This window comes from Peromyscus maniculatus, chromosome 8 (genome assembly GCF_049852395.1).
Source record: "Peromyscus maniculatus bairdii isolate BWxNUB_F1_BW_parent chromosome 8, HU_Pman_BW_mat_3.1, whole genome shotgun sequence".
NCBI lineage: Eukaryota > Metazoa > Chordata > Mammalia > Rodentia > Cricetidae > Peromyscus > Peromyscus maniculatus.
In genome coordinates, this window is record NC_134859.1 from 58,707,501 (window position 1) to 58,729,712 (window position 22,212).

Below are 22,212 nucleotides of genomic sequence, written 5' to 3' on the forward strand. Positions count from 1 at the left end.
TGCTCTTAACCGCAGAGCCATCTCTCCAGCCCCTAGTAAACGTATATTTACAGGTTTAAGCATAAGAGTTAGAAAAAGATGTGCTCAGAAGACATACTAGTTATATATAGAACTTTTGGTGGGGATTGAAGCCTCGATCAGTCACAAAGTGGTTCCTGTGGGACAGTCACCTTGTAGGATTACAATTGATAAAATACAATCCATCCCACAGGAACACTGGAAGTTAGAATATCTTTACTGTAAACAGTTATGTTTGAGGTTTGTCTTAGAGTTGCTTTTGCTGTGATGAAACATCATGACCAAAGAAGTTGGAGGAAAGGGTTTATTTGGCTTATACTGTTCATTATTGGAGGAAGTCAGGACAGGAAATTAAGCAAAATGGAACCTGGAGGCAGGAGCTGATGCAAAGGCTTACTGGCTTGCTCCACATGGCTTGCTCAGCCTGCTTTCTTATAGAACCCAGGAATACCAGCCAAGGGATGGCCTCACCCACAGTGGACTGGGTCATCCCCCATCAATCACTAATTAAGAAAATGCTCTACAGGCTTGCCTGTAGTCTGATTTTTATTATGGAGGCATATTCTCAATTGAGGCTTCCTCCTCTCAGATGACTCTAGCTTGTGTCAAGTTGATAGAAAACTAGCCAGCACATGCCGGGTGGTGGTAGCTCACACCTTTAATCCCAGCACTCGGGAGGCAGAGGCAGGCGGATCTCTGTTATTTCTAGACCAGCCTGGACTACCTCGAAATAACAGAGTGAGTTCCAGGACAGGCTCCAAAGCTACACAGAGAAACCCTGTCTTGAAAAACCAAAAACCAACCAACCAAACAAACAAACAAACAAAAACAAAAACAAAAAACTAGCCAGCACAAGATTCTTCTTAGACGCTGTCTGAGAAAAGGAGAGGCATTACCCAAAATCGTGAACATTCAGAAATTAAGCCTGGGCCCTTGCTGTTTTAATACAAAATTTCTGTGTACAAAGCTATGTAGCAGTATTTAAAACAAGCTTTTGTTAATTGTGATGGAGTTTTTGCTTTTCAACCAGGGCGACAAGGTTTTCTCTTTATTCTTATGTCACCATAATTTCCCCTCTATCCTGCATCATTACCATATAGCTCCAGTAGGCCTCAAAGCCACTTACATTAACCATAGGTGTGTAAAATCATACTTGGAACTTTTCTGTCGTTTTAAAACATGGTATAATTGAATAGCCCAGGGCATTGGGATTTCACTATGATACTCAAGTTGTCTCAAATTCATGTTTCTCCTGCATCTTCTTGACAGCTCCTGGAACAACAGGGTGGAAACATCATGCTCAGCTTTTTGTTGTTGTTTTTTGTTTTTAAGCTTGCCTTTAAGATCCCTTGTTTTCAAATGTGTTCTTTACCCCTGGAGAGATTGCTCAGCAATTAAGAACACTGGCTGGTCTTCCTGAGGACCTGGGTTTCATTCCTCATACCCTCATGGTATCTCAAAATCACCTCTAACTCTAGTTTCAGGTGACCTAGTGCTCTCTTCTAGCCTCCATGGCATCAGACATGCACTTTGGTGCACATTACATACTTATAGACAAAGCACTCATGCACAGGGTGGGGGAGCAAATCTTGCCCCCCCCCAAAAAGACCTTATGTTGCTATAATTTGAGACTTTTTCTGAAGCCTTCCTAGGGTTTTAGGTATGTTACTAGATGATAAATGATTTTTTTTTTAATTTATTTTTATTTTTGGAGACAAGGTTTCTCTGTGTAACAGCCTTGGCTGTCCTCGAACTCACTTTGTAAATCATGCTGGTTCTGAACATCCACCTTCCTCTGCCTAGTTTCAGGATAGCCAGGGCTATACAGAGAGGCCCTGTCATTTTTTAACAAGAAAAAAAGCCAGCCATGTAATACAAAACACTTCTGTTTGGGAGTGACAGAAATTGAAATTAAGTTTAGGGAAAAAGGAAATTTGTCCTTAACCAAAATTATTGGGGATAGAAACAATACCAAATATAGCAGACCAGAATTCTGTTCTGACTTCTCTTCTTGTTTCTTCCTTTGCTTGTTCCTCTTGGGGTTTCTTTTTAATCTTTTTCCTTTTTTTTCTGAAACGTTTCTCTGTATAGCCCTGGCTGTCCTAGAACTCACTCTAGACCAGGGGAACTCCGAGATCCATTGGCCTCTGGGATTAAAGGTGTGTGCTGCCACAGCCCAGGCAGGGGCTTCATTTTCTTATGTGAATTTTCCCCTATAGATTGCAGCTGTAATTTTTGACAGCTTAGTCTTTAATGGCACATTTTCCTTATGGGCTATGACTCAGGGAGGGGCTTGTAGCAATTCTCATTAGAAACACATAGTTTTGGGGTTTGGAGAGATGGCTCAGTAGCTAAGAGCACTGGCTTCTCTTCTAGATGACCTGGGTTTAATTCCCAGCACCCACATGGCAACTCACAACTGTCTGTAACTCCAGTTCCAGTGGATTCAACACCTTCACACAGACATACATGCAGGCAAAACACCAGTGCATGCCTTTTTTTTTTTTTTTTTTTAAAGATGAATTATAGAAAAAAGAAATAGTTTGGTTGATGTTTGGAGTTGGCTAGTATTTATCTCAAAGAGGGTTGGGGAGCTATAGGTTTGAGCTATAATATATAGTTGGGGAGCTATAATCTTGAGATTATAAAGAACATTGGGGGCTGGAGAGATGGCTCAGTGCTTAAGAGCACTGACTGCTCTTCCAGAGGTCCTGAGTTCAATTCCCAGCAACCACATGGTGGCTCACAACCATCTGTAATGAGATCTGGTGCTCTCTTCTGGTGTGCAGGGATATGTGCAGACAGAACACTATATACATAATAAATAAAATAAATCTTTAAAAAAAACATTGTATTTCATAGACTATAGGAAGATGATAGATAACATTTACTAAACCCTAAGATAGGACAGTATTTTGCACAACAGTGTTGTTTTTCTTTGATGAGGAAATGGCTCTGACAATAAATAGCATGAGAGGACCCCAGTTTGGATACCCTGCAGGCACTTCAAGTCTGGTTGCATGTCTTTAAGCCTATGTTGCAGGAGTGAAACTGAATTGAGCAGTGGAGCTCATTGGCTAGGCAGCTTAGCCCAATCCGGGAGCTCTATGTTCAGTGAGAGACTCTGTCTCAAATAATAAAGTGGTGAACAGTTGAAATCACCAGCTGTTGGCCTTTGTCTCCGAGACTCAAGCAGTTAGACACACACACACACACACACACACACACACCTTTTTTCTGTTTTGCAACACTACTAAGGGTTTTTTTTTTTTTTTTTTTTGGTTTTTTCGAGACAGGGTTTCTCTGTGTAGCTTTGCGCCTTTCCTGGAGCTCACTTGGTAGCCCAGGCTGGCCTCGAACTCACAGAGATCCGCCTGCCTCTGCCTCCCGAGTGCTGGGATTAAAGGCGTGCGCCACCAACGCCCGGCTTAAGGGTTTTATTTTACTTTATTGATAAGAAAAATGAAACTAAAGAGAAAAAGAAATCACTTAATTTGACAAGGCTAAGGAGACTTGGAATGTCAGACTATATAGTGTTAGGAGTTTTCTGTCCCTAGGCATTCCTGCTGTATCAAATCTCAGCAGAGAAGCATTCTGATGATGTTGTATTTAAGCATAAGCTGCAACATACCAAGGGCTTAATATGAAACAAACATGTATTCATTGGTACATGTTTAGAAAGTATAAAACTTATTTAAGTTTGTAGGAAGATAGAACATTTAGATAACTTTAGCAATAGAGCAACTTTTTAAACTTTTTATTGATTCTTTGTGAATTTCACATGCACCCTAATCCCACTCATCTCCCTGGCCCTTCATATCCACTCTCTGATGTTGCAACCTCTCCCCAAAATCAAATAAAAAATAAAAAAAGTGATAAAAAATTTAAAAAGTGAAAATTAAAAAACAAAAAATTCCATCTCACTATAGAAGCTGTGGTGTGTCATGGTCTGTCACCCAGTCTGCCCTTTTGCCCAAACAGCTTTACTTGTAAACTTTCATTGCAATGAGTCATTAGTCTGGTTCGAGGCTTCTGGCATCTGCTACACTATCAATACTGGATTCGTACCAGGACTCCTCTTGGATATCCTGTTGTTGCCCTGTGTCATGGAGATCCTGCAGAGCAGCTTTATTTAACCAGAGAGATGGTATATCAGGGTCTGGCATACCATGGTCAGGGTGTATAAGCAAGATGTAATATTGCAGGTGGTAGGAAATGTGGCCATAAATTTTTTCAAGCAAATCCTTTTGGTAGAATATTGGAAAGCCTTTACTTATACTGTGTTGGATTAGTTTTGCTTGTCTTCTCCATGTTCCACATGTTTTTTGGTTAGAAAGTCAGCTCTCTGTAGCCTATGACTTACTCAGTCTAAAGAAAAATATTCTAATTGTAAGCAGTTTTAATGTTGATTATAAATCTATAAAGATGATTAGATTGATGGATCTTAAAAATCTGTAGTAGATATGTAATAGAATCTTTGCAGTTGTTTGTTGGTATATCACTGTCTTAGTTACTTTCCTATTGCTGTGATAAAACACCAAGACCACCGGGCGGTGGTAGCGCACGCCTTTAATCCCAGCACTCGGGAGGCAGAGCCAGGTGGATCTCTGTGAGTTCCAGGCCAGCCTGGACTACCAAGTGAGTCCCAGGAAAGGCGCAAAGCTACACAGAGAAACCCTGTCTCGGAAAAACAAACAAACAAACAAACAACAACAACAACAACAACAACAACAAAAAACCCACCATGACCAAGTCAGCTTATAAAGGAAGTGTTTAATTGGTCTTAGCGTTAGTTCCAGAGGGTTGTTAGGATTCATAATGGTGGAATAAAGGCACAGTAGCAGGAACACCTGAGAATTTAAATCTTGAATAGCAAGCAGGAGACAGGAGATACGGAGCTAACCTCAAAGCCCACCCCCAGTGACACACCTTCTCTAATAAGGCCACACCTCCTAATACTTTCCAAACAGTTCCATGAACTGGGAACCAAATATTCAAACATGAGCCTATGAGGGCCATTCTTATTCAGACAACCACTGATATTTTTCCAATATTGATTAATTAATGAAGATTGAGGAAAGGAATGCTTTTGGTAGTTATAGTAACTAGATGTGTGCCAATTCCTGTGGCTTAAAGTGGAAAATTATTTTGATAAACCATATATTAAGAGTAACTACATAATAAAAAAAAAGAGTAACTACATAATATTTAGACAAAATATCTGTTTCCTAAACAGTTCAATGAATCAGACATAGTGGTATACTTCTGTAATTACAACTCTTTCTAAGATGAGGCACGATTACAAAAATCAAGGCTAGCCTGGACTACATAGTGAGACTCTGCCTCAGAAAACGAGAAGCGTGCTGGGCAGTGGTGGTATACAACTTTGAAGGAATTATAAAGACATGATGATTAATCCTAGCACTCAGGAGGCAGAGGTAGACAGATCTCTGTGAGTTCAAAGCTAGCCTGGTCTACAGAGCAAGTTTCAGGACAGCCAAGGTTACACAAAGAAACCCCACTCGAAAAACCAAAAAGAAAGAAAAGAAAGAGAAAAGTAGAAACATACAAAAAATGGGGAGGGGGTGGGGATGGGAGATTCAGAGGGAATCTGCTATCAAGATGGATCTCTAACTTGGTGTTGGTGGTGCATACCTTTAATCCCAGCACTAGGGAGGCAGGATAATAATAATAATGCATAATAAAAACAAACAGTCCCCAACTCTTCCAAGGGTTATCATTGCCCCATGGATGAAGTTGAAAGAATATGGCTAACAAGGAGTTTTTACTTTTTAGCTTTTGCCATTTTGTCCTGTTTCATTTGTGCCTCTTTGTTCCGTCATAGGCCCAGCTCTTCATTGTAGATATTGTTCTATAAAAATCTTTCACCCTTCCTTCTTTCCCTTTGAGGCAGGGCTTCACTATGTAGCTGTGGTCATTTTGGAACTCAGAGACAGCCACCTACCTCTGCTTCCCTTGCCCCAATAAAACATGTATGCCCCATTGTGCCTGGTTGTCTTTCTTTTACTTTTGAGACTGGATGTCACTATAAACCTGGCTGGCTTCAGATTTGTGTAGTTCTTCCTGCCTCTAAAGTTCTGGAATTATAGGTGTCTGCCATCATACAAGCTTCTTTTCTGGCTATTCATGATTGTTATATGCCCTTCTTTTGTACTGCTTTTACCCTGATTTCTGGTATTACTTTTAGAGCATCTATTACACATTGTCATCACTTATGTATTTTTCTGGAACTATATGTATTTTTCTGGAACTAATGAACCCTTGATAGTCAAATGCTAGGTAATACAGTATAGGATGAAACTACATGAATAGGATTTTTAGCAGAAGTCAAAGATTATTTAGTAAACTATTTAAGAAAGGCCTCAGAGACAGGAGGGTAGTACTTGAGCTAAACTTTGAAGGAATCATCATGACGACATGATGATGGTCATGCATCTGTACCTAACAGTCCCTACCAGGGGCAAACCCTGCTAAAAGTGAGATAGATACTGGACATTTTTCTGCCTTGCCTTTACATTATTTATATGAAATAAGCAATGGAATAAGCAATATCATGCTGGTTAAAAAACATGGAAAGTGTGTGCAAATGTTTCAGAATTTAGGGTACATTGACAAAAGTGAGAAGCAGTGCTAAGTTTTCAAGGATAATTTGTACTTATATGGCAATTTCCAAATTTACATAGATTATAAAATTTCACTAGACGTCTGCTGAGAAATGCAATAATGAGATAATCAGGAGATAATCAGCCTCAGTGAAGTGCTCAAGGTGGAAGCTTGAGGACTGAGTTTGGAGCCCCACACCATATAAAAGCTTGGTGCAGTAATGCATGTAGCCCCAGCACTGGAGGGCACAGGTGGATCCCAGTGGACCACTAAACAGATAGTATAGCTGAAAAGATTGGAAATGAGGTAACTCGTGTATATAATCCTTGTGCCTTCACTATACCAAATTCTTGTCAACAGTAAAGTACATATGCGTATTCTTTCCTAGTAGCCTGCAACATAGTTGGGAATTAGTGAAAGATAGTATGCATAAACATAATAAGATTGAAGTATGGTTCATATCTTAATGGTATCTTTAAAACCTTATTCAAGCTGGGCGTGGTGGTGCATTTCTTTAATCCCAGCATTAGGGAGGCAGAAGCAGGCAGATCTCTGTGAGTTGCAGGCCAGCCTGGTCTACAGAGTGAGTTCCAGGACAGGCTCTGAAAAACCATTGGGGTGGGGGAAACTATTCAAAAGTGAAAACACAAAATTGGCGTTTTAAAATAAAGTACTGATTTTATCTGTTTGCTTATTTGATTTGTAAAGATCTGTTCAAAGTCAGGAAAAGTTTACCTGTCTTAAAATATAGTTTAATTTTTGACTTTAACTTTTTTTTTTTTTTTTTTTGAGGTGGGGGCATGTTGAAGTATACATTGGTTACTTGTTGCTGTGACAAAATAATTGATTAAAAACAACTTAAGGAAGAAATATTTATTTCAGTTTATATTTCATCAAGTGTGTTTATTGTGTAGTTTCCATCATGCCTGGGAAAGTGTAATAGCTGAAGTGTGACAGCGGTAAGGTGATGGGAGGGAGTATGAATCCTAGTACTCTGCTAGCTGTCTCCTTTTTTTGTTTTTATGCAGCCTTGGAACTGTAGTTAGACGTTTTCCTGTATTCCGCAGCCTCTGGGTCTCAAGAGAACACACAGAGGCTTACATTAATTACAAACTGTTTGTCTATGGCTCAGGCTTCTTGCTGGTTAGCTCTTTCATCTTAAATGAACTTATTTCCATTAATCTATGTTTTGCCATGTGGCCATGGCGTTACCGGTCTGCTGACATGTTGCTGCTTGGGCACAATCCATGGAATGGTTTCAACCACATTCCATGTTAAACTGTTTTGGAAACATCCTCAGACATGCACCAGAGGTGTGTCTCCTAAGTGATTCCAAGTTGAAATAGGTTGAAAAATGAAGATGGATCTGATATCAGCGTATGAAATTATAGTTGTTGAACTAACACCACCATTGACTGCTCAAAAAGATAATGTGTTGTATTAATTACCCTTACTTCCTTTATTAGATGGCCTATCTTCAGAATGATAGCAAGTGCTATATGAGAATCATGTACCCGTTTAGATTTCTGGCAGGTCCTTTCTGAACTACTCTTTCACATGTTTTGTCCTTACTGCCCAATTTGAATCACTCAGCCCTCAGCTTTCTTGACAGATAAAATAATTGATAGTTTTTCTGGTGACTGATATATACATACATGCACATTTATATTCATTATCATGATTGTGATGGTGGCTTTAAAGGTGATAGTATATTAAAATTCATCAAATTATATAGTTTATTTAAAAAACTCATGTGTCATGCCCATTACCAATAAGTCATTATTTTATTAAGCCCTTTCTCTAACCTCTTAAGGTTTTCTACTCCATACCTGCTCTTTGATGATCCTTTTTGGCCTTTGTTTCTCCATCTTGCTAGTTCCTTGTCTCTATTATTTTCTGTCTTCATTATCCACTCTCCATGCCAAAGCACTATTTAGAAGAGAAAAATCTCATAATGCCATTGCTATTTCTGTAGGCACAGCTTTCCTGTTGAAAGCTGTGGCAGACAGAGAGGTCAACACACACGAGCAGAAAAGATGGGGCCTCTTCTCTCTTTGTGTTCAGAGACTTATGGTCCACACAAGAACTCCATCTGGAGATGTGTGTACCTTAGAGGCATCATGGCAGATAGATAGTTGCTAGTGTAAATAAGAGTTGGTAAAATGTAGCAGTTCCAATGCAAAGGTGCTTTTGGTTCTTTATAAAGGAATTGTAAAGGCTAAAGCAAAAACTTGCCATTCTTGATTTGATTTGACTTTGGGTTTTCTTTGAACTAAAATATCTGGAGAATCAGCCTTAGTTATTTGCATCTTTACAGGCTTTCTGAAAGCCTACCTAGAATGCTAAGACCGTGGTTGGAACTTAGGGTAGATGTAGGAAGACGGTACAATTCCATCTGGATAGTTTGCTGTACCCGTGGCTTGTAGTATGGAGATGTCATAAGGCAGCATTTTTATAGTTTTCATAGTTAACGACTTTTTTATGTGTGTGTTCTGTAATTTACTTGTTGGAGAAAAACTGTTTTAAAGTTTTGATTGAAATTTTCTTTTTCCACAGAACTCAACAAAAATCCAGTGGAAGGCTTTTCAGCAGGTTTAATAGACGACAATGACCTCTATCGATGGGAAGTCCTTATTATTGGTCCTCCAGATACACTTTAGTAAGTATACTGGAACTGACATCTTCAAATAGTTACTTCTTTAACTAGAATTAAAACTTAATTTTGAAAATAAAATTTTTTTTAAAGGAGTAACCAAAATGGTTGATCTAATATCATTTGTCTTACATAAATTTGATAATATTTAGAGCCTTTGTGTTATGCTTGAAGCTCTAATGTCTAAAAACTGTTTTTAAAAGTACAGTTTCGCCGGGCGGTGGTGGCGCACGCCTTTAATCCCAGCACTCGGGAGGCAGAGCCAGGCGGATCTCTGTGAGTTCGAGGCCAGCCTGGGCTACCAAGTGAGTTCCAGGAAAGACACAAAGCTACACAAAGAAACCCTGTCTCAAAAAACCAAAAAAAAAAAAAAAAGTACAGTTTCACAATTGACATACTCTTGATGCTGGAATAAATTTGTTATGAAAAAGCTTTTTCTTTTGTTTTTTTGAGACATGGTTTCTCCATGTAACAGTCCTGGCTGTTGTGGAACTTGTTTTGTAGATCAGGCCTTCCCTTGCCTCTGCCTCCTGAGTGCTGGGATTAAAGGCATGCACCACCACCACTGCCTGGCTAGTTTTACTGTTCTTTTTATTTTATGTGCATTGATGTTTTGCCTGCATGCATGTCTATATGAGGGTGTCAGATCTTGGCATTACAGATAGTTGTGAGCTGCTTTGCGGGTGCTGGGAATTTAATCCAGTCCTTTGGAAGAGCAGCCAGTGCTCTTAACCACCTGAACCATTTCTCCAGCCTCAGTTTTACTGTTCTTAATGCCTTATCATTTGTTAAAGAACAAGACTGCAGATTTCTGTTTTTTTTCCCTTTTAAACAGAGTTTTTCTTTTTTTGTTTAATTGAATCGATCAATTGTTTTCTATGTGTGTGGGTGTTTTGTATGCATGTATGTCTGTGTACTGTGTGTGTGTGCCTGGTACCTGAGGAGGCCAGAAGATAGCATGGAACCTCTTGAGTTACAGATGGCTATGTGGTTGCTGGGAATTGAACCTAGAGCCCCTGCAAAAAAAGCCTGGAGAGGAGCTGGAGAGATGGTTCAGGGGGTAAGAGCACTGACTCTTCTTCCAGAGGTCCTGAGTTCAATTCCTAGCACCCACATGGCAGTTCACACCTGTCTGTAACTCCAGTTTCAGGGGACCCTGACATGCATGACAAAAACACAAATGCACATAAAAATAAAATAAGATAAAATATTTAAAAAGAAAGAAAGGAAGAAAGAAAGAAAAGCCAGTACTTTTAACTGATGAGCCATCTCTCTAGCCCCAAGATTTTTACATAGGATGTATTCTGTATATCTGTGTCTTAAGAAGACTGAAGGGAACTTCAAGGTCTATTTTAGTAATTTTTTAACCTAGTCTCCACAGAATACATTCAGGGGGAAAAAAAGGTTCTGACCCTCTAGTTTATAAGACTTTTATAGGACATAAAATAACTGACTGCCAGTTGTTGAATCAATGAGGGAAATGAGGTGACTTTCTCAAAGTTATGTAACCAAGCAGTGATAAGGATAGTTCTTTGGGACTACACTCCTTGAGTTGGTATAAAGAAGGCCATTATTTGAATGTATCAACTCCCACCTACCCCCATGCTCAAGTAGATGTTTTCTACCTACCTCGAACAGCTGGTAAAAAAATGTATTTAAAAAAAAAAAAAAACGAAGAGTTTGTTGGAGCCCATTTTCAGGTTCCTGATGGCGTTACCCAGCAGATCCGCATAGAGAGGATTGTACCACGGGCCTGAGTGCAGGTATCTGAGATGGTCTGCACTTGGCTGTGCTGGGGGTAGGTCTTTTGCTCCATCCCTTGGCCTTTCTGTAAGTACCCTGGGGCAGAGACAGTCAGGGCCCATTGGAATAGGTTCCAGGCCCTCTCGAGGCTATCCTTTATTTTCTATCTTGTTTATCTCCACACTCTAAATCCTTCTATCTAATATTTCCTGCTACTCTCACTCAAGAAAACTCAGGGGAACTGTGGGGTTGGTGGAGCTTGGAGTAGTAGAATACATTGTGGCAGAAACGAGAGAGAAGCTGCCTCAAAAACAAGGTGGAAAAGAGAGAAAAGAAGTTAAAACAAAGTAATGTTCGTGTTTTATATTTGGGAAAAGGTGGTTCAGACTTTGTTATAGCCATTAGCAATCAGAATTGTTGCTCATATATTTATATGAAATATATTTGCTTGAAGTGCGATCCTATTTAGTCTTAACAATTAAAATTTGGAGTCAGATATCAGGATGAAAGCTGAAAGATCAGAGAATCCAGACACTAGAGAGACTTCTTGCCTGTAAGAATCTTGAGACTGAATGAGTGTCCTGTCTACAAATCTTTGGACTGAATGGACCGAGATCCTGTCTCCACCCATCTTCTATTCCTGTCTCTACTTCCCTAGTGCTGGGATTCAAGGCATATGTCACCACTGCCTGGCTCTTTTTTTTTTAGACTGGTTCAGCCTTGTGTAGCCCAGGGTGGCCTTGAACTTCTGAACTTCCTGCTTCCTTCTCCCGAGTCTTGAGATTAAAGGTGTGTGCCACCACTGCCTGGCTTCTATGGTTTACTAGTGGCTAGCTTCACCCTCTGATCTCCAGGCAAGCTTTATTTGTCAGAACACAAACAGAATTTCATACAACATTTGCATTCATCAGTTTTGCAGTTTTATTTAAGTGAATTTGATTATGCCATGGCATTAGAGTCCTGCTGCCAGTAGCCACTGGAAACCTTTTTAGAAATACCCCCTCACATTTACATTGTTATTTGAGGTAAATTTCTTACTAACCTTGTCTATGAGCCTAACACAGTTCTGGTCTGTTCTTTATGTTTATTCTTCTGGGTTTAAAATATTGTTTTTTTTTTCCCCAGGCACAGTGCCTCAAGGGGAGACATAGGAACAGTCTGATGATAGTAATCTATTTACCCTCAGTATAACTGAAATGAGAGACATTCTCCTAAACCAAGTCCTTGTAGAGCACTATTTAGGAATCCATGCCTAAGCTTCATTCAGCTCTTATGGCCTCACTGAATTTTTTGTTCTTACATGTATTATATATTTGTGGCATGTATTAGTAGCTGGTTAATGAATGTGTCACATACACTTCCTGGGTTTTTTAAGATAGCTATTTTGAGCATTTGGTGCAAGCTTTTAATCTCAGCATCAGGCAGCAGGTCTACATAGTGAGACCCTGTCTCAAAACCAAATCATGTTTGTAATACCATTTTAGTTAATAACTATTCTTTTTTAAAAAAGATTTATTTACTTATTATGTATACAGTGTTCTGTCTACATGTGTCCCTGCAGGCCAGAAGAGGGCACCAGATCTCATTACAGATGGTTGTAAGCCACCATGCGGTTGCTGGGAATTGAACTCAGGACCTTTGGAAGAGCAGTCAGTGCTCTTAACCTCTGAACCATCTCTCCAGCCCCAAGCTATTCTTTTAATTTGCGTGCTCCCCTTCACCCCGTGTATGTGTAGCCCAACCCCGACTGTTATGTTGTTTGTTTGTTTTAAAGGATTTGTTGTTATTATTTTTAATTATGTGCACATATCTGGGTGTAAGTATGTGCATGGGAGTGGAGTTGTTTCTCACGAGTGGAACTTGTCAGATTTTCCTGGAACTGGACTTTAAGGTGGTTGTGAGCCACCTGATCCCTCTAGAGAATCAAAAAGTGTTCTTAACTGCTGAGCTATCTACCCAGCTCCTATTGCATGTTTTTTAAATGTATTTCTCGCTGTATATTTCTAAAAGTGTTGGCTGTTGAAATGTGAATAGTTGTCACATTTGTGGCAACGTTGGACTTGTTAACAAGACACTAACCACTTCATTGCTTTACTGAAACCTGTAGCCCTTTTTCAGGGAAGAGAATATGTACTTGAGACAGGTCCCAAGAAAGTAGCTTTAAAGGTGTAAGGAGAATGGGTGGAGAGAAAAGACTTAGTAAATGTGGCCTTTTAGAATGTTAATTTTGGGGGGAGGAGGCCACTGGAACAATTTTATTAAAGTTTGAAGAAAAACCCCAGGTCAGACAAACTGTAAATTTTAATAGCTTCTTAATGGAGGAGAGAAGAAAAAAAGCCATTTAAGCTGGCACAGAGGTCAGCCACATGGCAGGCAACCAACCACATGGTAGGGAAAAGGCTTAGAGAAAGAGCACACCCAAAATGTTGGGGGGAAACCCCAATGTGTTGTGGTTCTCAACCTTTGGATCGCACCCCTGTGGGTTGAAGGACCCCTTCATAGCAGTTGCATATCAGCTATCCTGCATATCGTATTTATATTATGATCCATAAGAATGACAAAATTACAGTTTATGAAGTAGCAATGAAAATAATTTTATGGTTGGGAATCAACACAGCATGAGGAACTGTATAAAAGGGTCTCAGCTTTAGGAAGGTTGAGAACCACTGTCTTGAAAGAAAGATAAGGAAAAGTTGATGGACTTACAATGATGTTCACAAGGCTGCTAACTCTAAGTGCTTTATAGAATATTAAGTTCTTGAAGAGTGTTTATTGACTTAAGTGCAAGGAAGTGATCCTGTAGTTTCAGTAGTGTGAAGAGGATGGAAGGATTGAAAATAAATTAGCATGGATTTGAGTAATACTTTAACCTCAGCAGTCAGTTTACCACCATAAAATGGCCTGAGATGTCAGCTCAGAAAAAGTACTACTGCAAAATTCTGTAAAAATGTGATGTGCTATTTTGTGATGGTGTCACTAATTTAGTCACTAGAGGGCACTCCACATACTATTTACAGTATGCAGTCAGTGGCTTGTACGTTCAAGTGTCGCTTTAAGAGTGATAATTCTGAGCATTTATTTAGTCCTTTTACTCATCTTCACCTAGTGTAAGTTTTTATTACTCTTGTATCCAATATTGAGTTTTTCTAGTGCTATCTAGATTTTCTTATCCAGGCACGGTGGCACATGCCTTTAATCCCAGCACTTGGGAGGCAGATGCAGGTTTTTGAAGCTGATCTGGTCAGTAGATCACATTCTAGGACAGTCAGAGCTACATAGAGAAGCCTTGCCTTGATGACCCCTCCCCCAAAAAGTTTTCTTCTGCATGTAATATTTGGAAACAAAACAGGTTCAGAATCCTAGGCAAATGCTGGACTACTGACAGATTGAAAACTGAACCTTTGCAAGGGCAATAAGTTCTTTTAACCTCTGTGTCATTTCCCCAGCTCTAAATCATTCCTACTACCGTTATTCCCCCCCCCCCATCGCCACACCCAATTCTAATCTCTGATGACTTAGTATTTGAGGAAGGCTCTTATGTATCCCAGGCTGGCCTTCAATAACTTGCTATGTATTGGAGGAGGATCTCTCATATTCCTAGTTATCTTTCCACTAGTGCTCTCCTATGGCTTTGGAAACAAGTTCGATTGGATTTTCTCCCCTTTTTAAAGCCCTAAATTTGTATTATGTCCAGCTTCCTCTTAACACCTCCCCTCAAAAAAGAAAAGGAAAAAAAAAAAAAAAAAGCTTAGATGTTGCTGTTTCTCAGGCTAGTCTGGTCCTTACTGTGTGGCTTAGGTTTGCCTTGAACTCTCTGGAATTACCTTTACTGTAGCTTACCAAGTTTGGGGTTGACAAGCATGTACAACCACACCCTAACTCCACCTTTAACTGTTAATTTTCCCATGCAGATTGTCTTGCTTCATTGTGCTTGTACTTTATCATTTTTCTATTTAATCTTTTTTTAAAAAATTTGTTTATTTATTATGTATACAGTGTTCTGCCTGTAGGCTAGAAGAGGGCAACAGATCTCATTATATACATGGTTGTGAGCCACCATGTGGTTCCTGGGAATTGAACTCAGGACCTCTGGAAGTGCAGCCAGTGCTCTTAACCTCTGAGCCATCTCCAGCCCCTATTTAATCTTTTAGGGAGTTTTTCTTACTGCTTTTCTCAAGTTTGATTTTTTTTTTTTTAAATTTAAGCTCTGAGCCCCCAGCTTACCTCTCTACAATTTGGAAATATTTGATATTAATAACACCCCTCATTAATGTGTATGAGCCTGAATATATGTTTATACACTATGAGTATATAGTGCCTATGAAGACCAGAAGAGGGTAGGGTGTCTGATAACAGATTGTTGTTAGTCTCTATGTGGGTCCTGGAATATCAACCAGTGTTCTTCAGACACTGAGCCATCTCTCCAGCCCCTTCTCTTTAAAACAAACAAACAAAACAGACTGCTATTTGTGTGTGCTTGCTGTACATTGCAAGTGTGTGGTCAGAGTACAACTTTGTTGAGTCAGTTCTCTCCTTCTACCTTTACTTGAGTTTTGGAGATGAAACTCAGGTTTCTATGCTTATGTGACCAGTTCCTTACCTAAACAGGACTCTTGCTGGCCTACTTTTCTTTATCAAACTTAAATTTTCTTATTTGTTCAGACAAAAAAGCAAAAAAATATTTATGATTAAAAAATTTGCCACTGTTGGGGCTGGAGAGATGGCTCAGAGGTTAAGAGCACTGGCTGCACTTCCAGAGGTCCTGAGTTCAATTCCCAGCAACCACATGGTGGCTCACAACCATGTATAATGAGATCTGGTACCCTCTTCTGGCCTGCATGCTGAACACTTATGTATACATAATAAGTAAATGAATCTTAAAAAAAAATTTCAACATGTCCTGAAATGTGCAAAGCACAAAGTAAAGGATCCCATGTCTTATATCCTACAGTTAATCACTGTTATATGTAATGTTGTGTTTTTATTTTTGTGTCAGTATACAAACATCTGTTCCCATCTTTTTAAAAATTACTTGTTAGTGTGAGCCTACATAATATGTATATGGGTGTGTGCTCTACAGCATAGATATGGAGGTCAGAAAACAGGTTTTTGGGATGGAGCTCAGGTGTCAGGCTTGTGTCTCAAGTGCCTTTATTTGCTAAGCCATTTTACCAGTCCAGTACATTGCACGAGGACCTTGAGCATTGATCTCAAGTACTAGAATTAATTACTTTTGCATATTACCATTGTATCATTTGCTTCCTAAGGCTGACAGGTTATCCTTAATTTATTGTGTACACACACACACACACACACACACACACACACACACACACACACACACACAGTTGTGAGCTGCCATTTGAGTGCTGGGAATCAAATCTGCATCCTCTGCAAGAACAAGTGCTCTTAACCAACTGAGCCATCTCCACAGTTCCCAGCTATTGTTCTTATACTCATCTGCTCAGGGATTGCCATCCACGGTGTACTGGGTCCTTCCATGTCAATTATTTATCAGTCATGACAATCTCTCACAGACATCACAGTCTAATCTGATGCAGGAAATTTTTTTTCGTTCTGTAGCTTTGGAGCCTGTCCTGGACCTTGCTCTGTAGACTAGGCTGGCTTTGAACTCACAGAGATTTGCCTGCCTCTGCTCAGTGCTGGGATTGAAGGTGCATGACACCATACCCAGCCCTAGAAAATCCTTTTTTATTTTTCCTCCAAGGCAGGGTTTCTCTGTAGCTTTGGAGCCTGTCCTGGAACTCACTCTGTAGACCAGGCTGGCCTCGAACTTACAGAGATCTGCTTGCCTCTGCCTCCCGAGTGCTGGGATTACAGGCGTGTGCCACCACTATGGGAAAATTTTTAATTGAAGTTTTCTTCTTCTAGGTGGTTCTAGGGTCAAGTGGATAGTAAAAACTAACCAGTAAATGCTCCACATTTTATTTTCTTAGTGGGTATCATATTGGACAGTACAGAGAACATTATTAATATTGCAGAGGTTACCACTTTGTAAGGTCAGTAGTATCAAACCTCCTTGGGAGACCTTTTTATTTACTACTTCCTCCTAATGGACATATACATACCAAATGAATTTTTATTACATGATGAAATGAATAAACAAGTAGATAAATAGAAGTGTCAGTCTGCTCCCAGATGGGGAACCACAAAATGTGCCTAAACTTAGAGATGAGAAAGAGGTTGATGGGTATGGCCAGAACAAAGAAAAATGATCATTTTGAAACCAATATAGAAAAATCAACTTGAATCATGTAGACAAGATTAAACTCCCCGAATTTCATTTGAAGACATGCACTGAAAAGACTTGCAGCATACCAGTGCAATCTGATCTAGACCTGTTTCCAATGATTCCTTTTATTTCTACTAACCTGTGGAGAGTTTAACAAAGCAGTATTTATGATAGTTTATTAAACTGTATTTGCAGGGAACCATAATTATTTTTTCTTCCTTTTTATTGTTTTATCTCTTGTACACGTTTATCTGTCTGATTGACTGTGTACCTGTAAAGAATAACTTAAATTCATGAACTTGTTTTTCTTCTATTTTTTCCAGCGAAGGTGGTGTTTTTAAGGCTCATCTCACTTTCCCAAAAGATTACCCCCTCCGGCCTCCTAAAATGAAATTCATTACAGAGATTTGGCACCCAAATGGTATGTTTTCTAGTTTTACTTTCACATTTGCAAATAAGATGATTTGTGATTCAAGATTTCACAATAATCTCAGTGAGATTGCTTTGGGATTTCAGATCTTGTACTAGACTCTAAATAGATATAAAATATAAAAATATAAAAATTTTCTTTCTTTTTCTTTACTTAAGTTTTTGCTTTTTCTGGAGATGAGGTGTGACAAGTTTGAGTTCCAGGTCAGCCTGAACCTCACTATGTTTCTCATGCTGTCCTTGAACTTTTAGTAATCTTTCTGCCTTATGCTGCCAAGTGCTCGGATTACAGGCAAGAGCCATTACCATAAGGCTTTTCGAAAAAATAGCTTTTTAGAAAATGGTCACTGGGTTGGGAATATAGTTCAGTTTGTGGAGTACTTACCTCGATTGCAAAAAGCCTTGGATTTGATCCTCAACTTTTTATAAAATGGGTGGTGATGCAAGTATGTAATCTTCTAGCTATATATGAAAGAAAATTATAGAGATATATCTCACAATCATATCAAATTGCAGCATTATTCATGTTATCCAAAAAGTATCAATAAAACCAATGCCTAACATTGAAAGTATAAACAAAATGTTGCATATACATACAGTGCAACATGATTTGGTAACAAAAAAAGTGGAGTGTTTTGGGGGATGGAAGATTGCTTAGCAGATAAGTTTGTAATGTTCTTCCATCACCAAAGATGTATTTGAAGGACTCATTAGCTGTTTGAGAAAACCACATGTAGATGATCCAATGCCTTTGGTATCTGTCTTCACATGCATAGTCACACAGAGGCATATTCATACATGGAAAATAATTTTTCAAAGAAATGAGGAAATGGAAACAGTCATTTAACAATTCCATTTAAATGAAATTTCTAGAATATTCCACTCTGAAGACTCAGAGTATATTCATAGTTGCTTAGGACTGTTGAAGATTTTGGAGGGGAGGAAAACGGTTAATGTCAATTGTACAATGTTTCTTGGGGGTGATCAAAGTTCCTAAAATTGAGTGTGATTTGGTGTATGACTCAGAAAGTGTATTAGATAGAAACAGACTATATGCTTCAAATAGTTGAATAGTATGGTGGGTTTTTATGGGGATACTTTGTAAGATTGTTCAGTAAGTAAAAGTTGTTGCCATGTAAGGCTGGTAACTTGAGTTAGATCCCTGGAGCCCATGTTGAGGTGGAGATACCATTCCACAAGGCCTATAGTACACATGCTCGCACATATATACAATAGTAATAAATTTCAAAAAAAAAATTACATGGCAAATAATGGTTTGCAGCTTAGATGTATTCCAGTTTGGACTTGTTTGGTGTGTGTGTTTGCTTGTTTGAGACAGGTTATCACTGTGTAGCATTGACTGGCTTGAAATTACCTATGTAGACCAGGCAGGCCTTAAACTCTGAAGTTCACGTGCCTTTGCCTCTCAAGTGCTGAGATTAAAGGTGTGTACCACCATGCTCAACCCTCAAAGGATTTCACGTGGATTTGAATAAAGGAATAGAGGAATAAAGCCAGTTCTAAAGAAAGTTGAAATGAAAGGGAAAAAAAGCAACAAACAGACAAAACACTATATGGGGAAATCAAGCATTTTGGCAAAATAGGTGTAAATATTAAGTGTATAGCTAGCTAAAGAGTTAGCAGGCAGTGGTGGCACACACCTTTAATCCCAGCACTCACTCAGGAGGCAGAGCCAGGTGGATTTCTGTGTGTTCGAGGCCAGCCTGGTCTACAGAGCGAGATCCAGGACAGTCACCAAAAGTAGACGGGGGTGGTGGTTGGGGGGTTGGTTACCATAGATATCTCACAGAGATCATAGTTGTCACCTAAAATGTATTTGGAAAAGTAAATTGAATCAGACAGAGATCACTAGAATTTAAACATTATCAGTATGGAAGAACATTACTCCTGAGTAAGGCAGTGATGATGTCATCATCACACATTTCTGATGGATGTATAAATGACATACGTCTTTAAAAGTGTGATTTTGACCTGGTGGTGGTGGTGGCGAACGCCTTGAATCCCTGCACTTGGGAGTCAGAGGCAGGCAGATCTCTGAGTCTGAGGTCAGCTTGGCCTACAGAGTGAATTCCAGGACAGCCAGGGTTGCTACACAGAGAAACCTTGTTGGGGTGGGCGGGTGGGGGAGGAATGTGATTAGGCATGATTCTAATTTTGGTCATGGAAACATGATCTCTACCTGAAATGTATTCCACCAACGTTTAATGGCTGAACCTTGAAGACATTATGGTAATTGAAATATGATAAACTTAAAAGAACAAAAACGTGTGATCTGTGATTCTGCTTCTATGAGATACTTCAGTAATTAAAATGGCAAGAACAGGGGCATTTCTAGATACCGAAGAGTTGGGGAAAGTGAGGAGGTTGTTTGTATACACAGTTTGAATTGAGGAAGATGAATGATTGATTATAATTGCATTTAATTCTTAACAGAAATGTTAGAAATTGTAATTTCATCTTATGCATATATTACAATAAAAATAAAATTCTTGTCAACACGTTTCATAATAGATATGAATCTTATTTCTGAAGTGATGGAAGAAAATAAGACTAAAATTCTAAAGACTGTAATCTAAAATGATTTAAGATTCTAGATTAATGGTTGGTTTTAAAAGCCATTTTTTGGGGGTGGGGGTTCTGAGACAGGGCTTTTTTGCTTGTTTATTTTGTTTTGTTTTTAGCCCTGGCTGTCCTGGCACTCATTCTATAGACAGACTGGCCTCCAACTCACAGAAATCTGCCTACCTCTACCTCCAGAGGCATGTGCCACCACCACCAGACATAAAAACCATTTTCTTTAAAATTGTCATTATCATTGTTATTATTATGGGGTCTGCTTGCTTGCTTGTCTGCCTGCCTGCCTATCTATCTATCTATCTATCTATCTATCTATCCATCCATCTACCCGCCCACCCATCCACCCATCCACCCACCCACCCACCCACCCACCCACCCACCCACCCACCCACCCACCCACCCACCCATCCATCCATCCATCCATCCATCCATCCATCCATCCATCCATCCATCCATCCATCCATCCATCCATCCATCTAGCCTTGAATGGCATGGAACTCAGAGATCCACCTGCTTCTGCTCCTTAAGTGCTGGAGTTAAAGGCATGGGCCACCACACTTTGTTATTACTGTTAATTTATTCTATGTGTATATTTGTATGGATGTTTTGCCTGCATGTAGGTATGTCCTTGCACCTGGTACCTGCAGAGGCCAGAAGTGAGTGTATACCCTAGGACTGCAATTTCAGAAGATTGTGTTGCCCCGTGGGTGCTGAGAATGAAACTCAGGTTCTCTGGAAGAGCAGCCAGTGCTCTTAACAATTGAGTAATCTCTCTTACTCAGTTAATAATTTTTTTTTTTTTTTGATACAGGAGTCTTATGTATTCCAGGCTGCTCTCAATCTTGTTAATCTTCCTATACTTATGAATATGTGCTGTCATGGCTGGTTTATGGAATGCTGGACATGGAGCCAAGGCTTATGTTTGATGGGCAAATTCTCTTCCCTCTGAGCTACATACATCCTACATTCCCCCTCCAAATCTTGATCTTAAATAGATTCCTTCCAATATAATTACATATAAATATTTAATCCCATATTTTCAAAGAAAACTCCTAATTTTGTAATAAGAATGGACAACAAAATAATAATAATTAGAAAGTTTTGTGCTTAAATATCAGTGTTTAATACTGTTCTTGCATCTTTATTAATTCCATTTTATTGGATTTCACAAGCTATGGTAGTGGGTTAGAATGACAAACGTCAGTTACAGCAAAGTTTTGTATAAATAAAGACATGGGGTCTTGTCTGTCATTTTGATTACATGTCAGGAGTAATTCTGCTTTACAGTAGGGCTTGTAGAAATACTTGTTGGATTACACACACACACACACACACACACACACACACACACACACACACACACACACACCCTTTCATTCCCCCTATGAACTTTGACTCTGAGATGGGGTAGTAGGATTGCTAACAGTTCAGGGACAGCTACAGAGTGAGCCTTTTTCAAAAACAACAAACAAAATATTTTGTACTAAGAACGTTTATTTAGTCTTACTTGTTTTCTAAATTCCTCAAGAAATAATAGTTTTGTGTGTGTGTGTGAGAAGAAATTTACTGTGAAAGGTTACTTTTATTAATAGGGTGTTATGATGGTCTGAACTTGTTTGTTTGCTTTTGGTTTCTTTTGAGACAGGCTTTCTTTGTGTAACACAGTCCTGGCTGTCCTGGAACTAGTTTTGTAGACCAGATGAGGCTGGACTTGAACTCACTGAGATCAGCCTGCCTCTGCCTCCTAAGTGCTGGGATTAAAGGCGAAAGCCACCCAGCACTTTGTTGTGTCGTGTTGTTTTGTTTTGTTTGACAATATTTACTTTTTTTTCTGTCTCCTCATTGTCTCTGGTTATTCTTTTCTTTTTTATTTATTTACTTTTTAAATTACACT

The 22,212-nt window shown here is 39.2% G+C and overlaps 1 protein-coding gene across 2 annotated transcripts in view; it reads left to right on the plus strand.

Moving 5' to 3' along the window:
- Positions 1-22,212, plus strand: part of Ube2g1 (ubiquitin conjugating enzyme E2 G1) — an 86,652-nt gene that overhangs the window by 47,123 nt on the left and 17,317 nt on the right. For both annotated transcript variants that reach the window (XR_013041735.1, XM_006992205.4), the window contains exons 2-3: positions 9,199-9,301; positions 17,615-17,712. Coding sequence is in view for 1 of the 2 variants with exons in the window: in XM_006992205.4 (XP_006992267.1) it covers positions 9,199-9,301; positions 17,615-17,712 (201 nt within the window). In the remaining variant the exon portion in view is untranslated. The remainder of the gene's footprint in view (positions 1-9,198; positions 9,302-17,614; positions 17,713-22,212) is intronic.